This window comes from Nicotiana tabacum, chromosome 12 (assembly GCF_000715075.1).
Source record: "Nicotiana tabacum cultivar K326 chromosome 12, ASM71507v2, whole genome shotgun sequence".
NCBI lineage: Eukaryota > Viridiplantae > Streptophyta > Magnoliopsida > Solanales > Solanaceae > Nicotiana > Nicotiana tabacum.
In genome coordinates, this window is record NC_134091.1 from 20,983,345 (window position 1) to 20,990,604 (window position 7,260).

Consider the following 7,260-nt stretch of genomic DNA (forward strand, 5'->3'; position numbering starts at 1 on the left):
GGCTTGAAGACTTTTTCTTTAGCATTATCTTATCTTAAATATTCTAGAGCAGATTTTGACATATACAATAGTTTGTCGCATCATATTTTTCTAGTGTGGTTTATATTTCCTGTATGATTTGAAAGTTATTGCACAATGAATAGATTACCCAATATGCAACCGAAGGATAACGACTGCCGATTTTCCTTAGAGTTTTCCAAAAACAAATATAGACATAATTGTGACTGAATTTGAACTGAGAAATTTTTTTCACAATATACTGTCATTTGATTTTTGTATGCATATCAAATACTAGTATTCTTTTTTATACCTTTAATTTTTACAAATAGAACTAATACGTATTGACAATTTTCGTGCGCTATAACGGTACAGATTAGAAGGAAAGGACAAACATGAGAAGAACGATACTAGCTCAACATGGATAATCCGTTGGGTTCTTATATACTATCAAATACAAGTATACCAAATTTTGTACTGGTAAAAGATAACGGATACACAAAAGATTAATCAAAATACACATAAATTAATTCGAACACCATCATCCCAAAAAAGAAAAAATATGTACACGTCAGACCGTATAAAATAATACATTATTAAAGAGGCATACAAATATTGAAATTTGAAATACAAAAAAAGCGTGTTTCTAATTTAGTTGATAGAGTAATTTTTTAATCTATAAAGAAATTGAAGAACTAAATATTGGAAAAAATGTGCACTCGTGGTTTAAGACACGTGAGGTGGCGGCCTAAAGGAGGAGGGGACGGTGAGGAGTACGGGCAAAGGACAGAAGAAGTAGGTGAGGGTGCCATGTGAGAGCTGCATGTTTTTGTGGCACACCCTGCACCTCCACATTTAGATATTTTACCACACCTGTCTTCCCTTTGCCTCACTTGTACTAACTCTTCTTTTTCAACAAACAATTACTCTTTTTTTTGGTTTTCCGCTGGTGTTTATGGGTATTGAAGTTCGATTAAATTTAAATTTGTATAAGATAATTTTACATTGCTCCCTAATAAAAGTGACGTCATCTCCAATGTTTCAATCAAAAATTATGATTAAGAGCCCGTTTGGACATAAGAAAATTTTTCCTTTTTTTCAAAAAAAATTCACTTTTTTTTCGAAATCAACGTTTGTTCATAAAATTTTTAATTTTTACTTGAAGATATAATTTGGAAATTTTTGAAAATTTAAAAAACTCCAAAAAACTATTTTTCAAAATTTTCACTCAAATCACTCACAAAATTTCAAAAATAACCCAAAATTATATTCATGAAAATTACCATTTTCAGTTGAAATTTTTTTTCCCCCTATTTTAGAATTTTACAATTCTTATGTCCAAACGCCTACTAAGAATGGATGAACTAGATTGATCAGCACAATCAAGATTCAAGTGCCACTAACTACTAATACGTAGTTCAGAGTGATATTATGCAACTTGTTTAACTCTTTTGTTTCCCAATTTTTAATTTTTTTGATAAAACTTTATTTAGGACTGATAAACACCGGTAAATAAAACAAAAACTATGTAGAAACAAAAAATACGTGTTAACGTTTAACGAACCCCCCACACACAAAAAATAAAATAAAAAAACAACCCTTGTACCAAAGAAATTAGCTGAATATAAAAGAGAATAAAATAGCACTATCAAATATAAAAGCCAGTTATACTAACAATTGACAACAGAGGGATTTAAGCATTTATATTCCAACACACCAATTATGAGAAAATAAGTTAGTTATTAGTCTACGGTTATAGACTTTATTAGTATCATTTGAAAAAAGCCGGTAAACATTACTATCAAGGAACACATTTTACATGATTATACACATTACCAAACAGGTAAATCCCGTGAGTTTTTTCTTTACTTACACTTGTATTACTTAATTATGGATAATTCAACTGTCTTGACACATGATGAAAAATAAAAATAAAATAATAACTTATATTTATATTAAAAGTAACACAACATAATACTTCTATAAGAAAAAATAAATCTCTTAGTACTATCATAGTTAAAGGGAGAAGAATTGAAAACTGATTTAACTCCTCCCAATTTTTGAGTAGTACTGCTTTAAAATTAGATTAACCAAACATAATGTAAACATTGGATGAGGATATTACATTAACCTTTCCATAGAATTTTATTCGGAGGAGGAGCCTTATAAAGATTGTATTGATTCTTATAATAAAAAATATGATTAACCGAGGCTGTTCAAACAGACATAAGTCAAGCCAAATATAAACAATAAAAGTTTTTATCCTAGTATAGATAGTGGGCAAAGCTACAACTTTTTAGAACCCAAGAAGTAATTTGGCTTAGAATTTAGAATTTTTAAAGTTAAAATTCTAGTTCTACGTTTCATTATAAATTTGATTTCAATGCATCTACAGACATTTTTAGTCTAAAAGAGAAGTTTCTTCCAAATAATAGCGCAAGAATAAGAAAAGAGATAATTGCATTCTTTGTTGCTATGTTGTGGTTATTTATAAGAGGTAAGCATAAGTAAAGTCTTTAATTACATATCCAAACACTTGGCAGACAGATATTTGGCAAAGGTACATCTCGGAAACGACAACACACACTCCATTCATTGCATGTAGCCGAAATGAGTGCCATTCAATTTGTGGTTTTCGATGATTGAAGATATTTCATTCGCCACATTTAAAACACGTTGCGGTGGTTATTTGAGACCGCTAAACACAAAATTTTACAGTATAAGATCAAACCTTTCCATAACCGTGTTTGTTTGTTTCGAATATTTTTAGATATTATAATAAAGTATTGTTATAGAAAATATATATTATAATATAACATAAAAATTAATTTCGAAAAAATTTATATTTTATAAAAAAATATTATTATATAATAATATTGTTATAGAAAGATTTGACTATACATATAAATTGCATAAATTTCAAAGAGTAACGATCAATCCACAACAAAGAGACTGGCTATTGCCTATTGATAATTGGTATGGGTAATGACAATATTAGAGCGAATTACTATTTTAGTTTTTACTTTGTGCATCGTTGACGATCTTCAAAGCTCAATTAAGCTATATAAAGAAAAAAACTTTGACTATCTAAATTTCGAAATCATTTAAAAAGCGAGACAATCTCATTATTTTCCAAAAGTATGAATAAAGAAGTGAATGTTGCATATGAGAGTCGAATGCATGGATTGGTTCCTAATTCGTTTACGATATTTATGGTAGATTACCATCTCATTTTTGAAGATTTGCATTTTTAAAGGAAAATAAAGCTAGTGCTTTTGAAACAATTAAGTTGAAACTCCATCTATAAATCCGCTCATATTTTTGATTAAGAGAAGTGGAGAAACAACCTTTCCGTTACCATATAAGTTGCGTGACATGTTTTTTCCTAAATCTAGGTAACAATAATAATTAATTGTTCCAAAATCTAATCTGATATCATTAATTAAATCAAGGAAAACGTTAAAGTCGGTTACGGCAGTTCAAAGTGGCCGCGTGTGACTGGCACGTGGAGGTAGGCACGAAGGCCGTTATGATGGGTCAGGTTTTACAGCCTGGCTTTCCTCAGAGTATTAGTACCATTCGTCCTCTGATTCTACTACGGTTATTTGTCGTCTAGTAGCAGCTCATCACCACCCAAAATCTTTTTTAAAATTGAAAAAATAACTAATACTAACTAATATAGGAAAATATCAAAGCCCATGAAAATGCTCTCCAGCCTGGCTTTAGTCAAAGCCCATCCACTCATCTTCCGCACAACAACAATAACAACTCAGTATAATCTCACTAGTGGAGTATAAAAAGAATAATGTATACACAAATCTTATCCCTATCCTGAGATAGAAAGACTGTTTATTATAGACCCTCGGCTCCCTCCCTCCAAAAACTTCCAATCTTACTCTTGGGGTGACTCGAACTCACAACCTTTTAGTTGAAAGTGAAGAATACTCACCACTAGAGCAGCCCACTCTTGTCAAAATAAAATTATTATTATTAGCTTCCAAAACGGTCGGTTATTGAATTTTTTTTCCCATAATAATCTCTACCCAAAATTTAAAACCAACTACTCCTTAATTAAATAAATTCAAAATTCCCGAGATTTTCGTAATGTGATATATATGGGTGTCTATTTGAACCCTTCATCTTTTGACGCGTGTCCTTTGCCAGCCTGTATAGTAGTAACTGCCTTTGCTTCTCTCTAACCGGTCACTTCCACCTCCTCAACCGGTGATCCCTATCCTCTTTGCCTCTTGTAGTATATAAACCCCCCACTCTCCCCCACAAGTCTTCGTTCAGTAAAGGCGAGGCTCCGCCTCCCACCACCGTCAAATTGTAAATATTTCCTTCACTCTCCGTTTATCGCCGGAAATCTCTCGATTTCCGTTTTGTTATAATCTATCTGCTTCACCTTTTCTGACGGTTGCCGGTTGCTATGGCGGCGAATACACAGAGAAAAGAATCGGATCGGATTAAAGGTCCATGGAGTCCTGAAGAGGACGAGCTATTGCAGAGTCTAGTGGAGAAACATGGGCCCAGAAACTGGTCTTTAATAAGCAAATCGGTTCCGGGTCGATCCGGGAAATCCTGCCGGCTCCGATGGTGTAACCAGCTTTCCCCTCAAGTGGAGCACCGTGCTTTCACTTCAGAGGAGGATGAAACCATAATCAGGGCCCACGCTAAATTCGGTAATAAATGGGCTACTATTGCCCGTTTACTATCGGGTCGGACTGATAATGCTATTAAGAACCACTGGAACTCTACTCTTAAACGTAAGTGTTGTTCCATGTCTGAAGATTTAAGCTTTGAAACTCCTCAACAGCCTTTGAAAAGATCGTCTAGTGTAGGTCCTAGTACCAACTTTTCTTCTGGTATGAATCCGGGTAGTCCTTCCGGATCCGACTTGAGTGATTCGAGTCTTTCGGGGTTTCCCCAGTCTCTTGTTTATAGACCTGTACCGCGAACCGGCGGGATTTTCCCTCTTCCTCCTCTAGTTCAACCGATCGAAACTGCTCCATTTATACCCGACCCACCCACTTCTCTTTGCCTCTCACTACCCGGATCCGGCACCCGTGAAACCTCGATTCAGACTGCACAACCAACCCAGCTAACTCAGCCTCCTCAATCACCACCACCTCCTCCTTTGGCTTTGCCGCCGGTTGATAAACCCGTACCACCACCAACAGCTGTTTTCATGTCTCAGCTTCCTCAAACTAAGCAAAGTTATGATTTTTGTGTACCAGCTTTACCCAAATCAGGAGAGAAACAGTTTTTTACTCCGGAGTTTTTGGGAGTTCTACAAGATATGATAAGAAAGGAAGTAAGGAATTACATGTCTGGTGTTGAACACAATGGGCTTTGCATGCAAACTGATGCAATAAGAAATGCAGTAGTTAAGCGTATTGGCATTAGCAAGATTGAGTGACGATTATGTGAGATTACTGTTGGGAAATATTCATATAACAATGGCAGCAGCTCAGCGAAATGATGTTGAAATGAGACGGAGGAAACAATGCAAGATCGTAGTGTTTTTTTTTGTTTTTTTGTTTTTTTTGCCTTTCGTGGAACTCCAATATCGGGTCTACACAAAAATAATTTTGCAGTAATGTACAGATGAGAGAGAGAGAGAGAGAGAGAGAGAGAGAGAGAGAGGAGATAAAAGAAATTGAAAAAAGTATCTATTGTTCTGATTAGGAAAATGCACTGAAAAATCCATTCCACCAACCAAGAAAATTAAGAAAACAATATTGAGAATCTCAAGTCCCGTTTCCACTGATGAAACTGCTGCCTTAAATTAATATTTGACTAATATTGTGAATAAGAAATCAATCAATCAGTGTGCAAATTTAATCATTTTTAACAGCTGATGAGTATTTAAGAGAATTTTCTTTTAGATCTTTGCCAAAATATATTATTTGATGAATTTAAAAACATGGTATTTTGCACATACTTCATCAAACTACTGAATTTGTTTATGTTGAATTGATCTGAACTGAGCGGAATAATAATACTTAATTCATATGGTTATATTTTTAATATACTGAATTCATATAGTACTGAATTCATATGGTTTAGGATTAAAATATAGTTTTGATTGATAGATTGAGTAACAGTATATTGGGAAGTAATGAGAATATTGGGTAGTAGTCGTTCTTTGTATTAGTCAGTTGGACATGGGATTAGATTGGGTGAGAAACAAAGTAGGTCCGGTTTTAAATGAATTTTGTTTCGTTATCAACTAACCCCTAAAATAGATTCACTATTTATTTATGGACGGCGAGACAAGTATTTCATGACTTAAAGATTTTGATAACTGAAATTGTTTATTCAGTTGCTGATCTCCAGCTAATGGCAGCCTGTTAATGCGTTATTAGTCAAAGACATGCTAAGTTGCTTAGTTTGTGATATGATGGTTAAGTCACGAATGGTCGTCATAGTCGGTTAAAATTACCCCTTTTTGTAATCTAGTTGTGAGTTAAAGGAACATTCGAGAAAACATGTGAATAATCGGATTTTTTATTTATTTATGCTATAATAACTAGACTTTAATTGTTTGGTTGGGAAAAAAAAAAATCACAGACTTCAATTATTGATTACTAACCTTATCTTTCATGCTTAATGGTACATGTTATTGGGCACCTAATTGGCGGATAGAGACCACAGAGCCTCTGTTATCTTCACATTAGTTTTCTTTTAGTCGATCTTATAGTACAAGTAATTTTTTATTCAATTTTTTATGTGCACATTGTTTTCTTGATATTGGCCTATAATTTTAAAGATATGAACTTGAATCTAGCGTAATGTACAAAGTGCGACTTAGCAAGCACCTAGTTGACAGAAAAATAACCACAAACATCGATTGCTTTGTATTACGTTATCCCTTCCAATACACTTCAAGAATGTGCAGATTAATTATGCTTTGTTGCTACAATTGCAGAATTTGATGCTACAGATGATTTTTTTTCTGCGTTTTGGACAGTACATTCTTGTTGGAATAATTTGTTACTGTTTACCCACAAAATTGGATAACAATTAAACTTATAATGTGAATTTAAGGACACGTGATTTCACTTAATACCGATTGATAAATATGAAGATTAAAGATAGAATTATACAATAAAGTAAATCAAACCAGTATTTGAGTAGAACTCATTCTTTGAGTTAGAGTATAGTCGAACTGATTGATGCAAGGACGAATAAAACACAAGAAGCTGAAGAACAAGAGTGTGAGCGAGGAAGAAAATTAAATTGCTTTGTATAGTAGATGAA

The 7,260-nt window shown here is 33.6% G+C and overlaps 1 protein-coding gene across 1 annotated transcript; it reads left to right on the forward strand.

Annotated features, from left to right (window-relative positions):
* Positions 1 to 4,309: 4,309 nt before the first annotated feature.
* On the forward strand, positions 4,310 to 5,749 carry MYB44 (transcription factor MYB44-like). The gene is given in 1 exon segment (NM_001324863.1): positions 4,310 to 5,749. A coding segment is annotated over 1 exon segment (990 nt). The 5' UTR covers positions 4,310 to 4,426; the 3' UTR covers positions 5,417 to 5,749.
* The last annotated feature ends 1,511 nt before the right edge of the window (positions 5,750 to 7,260 follow it).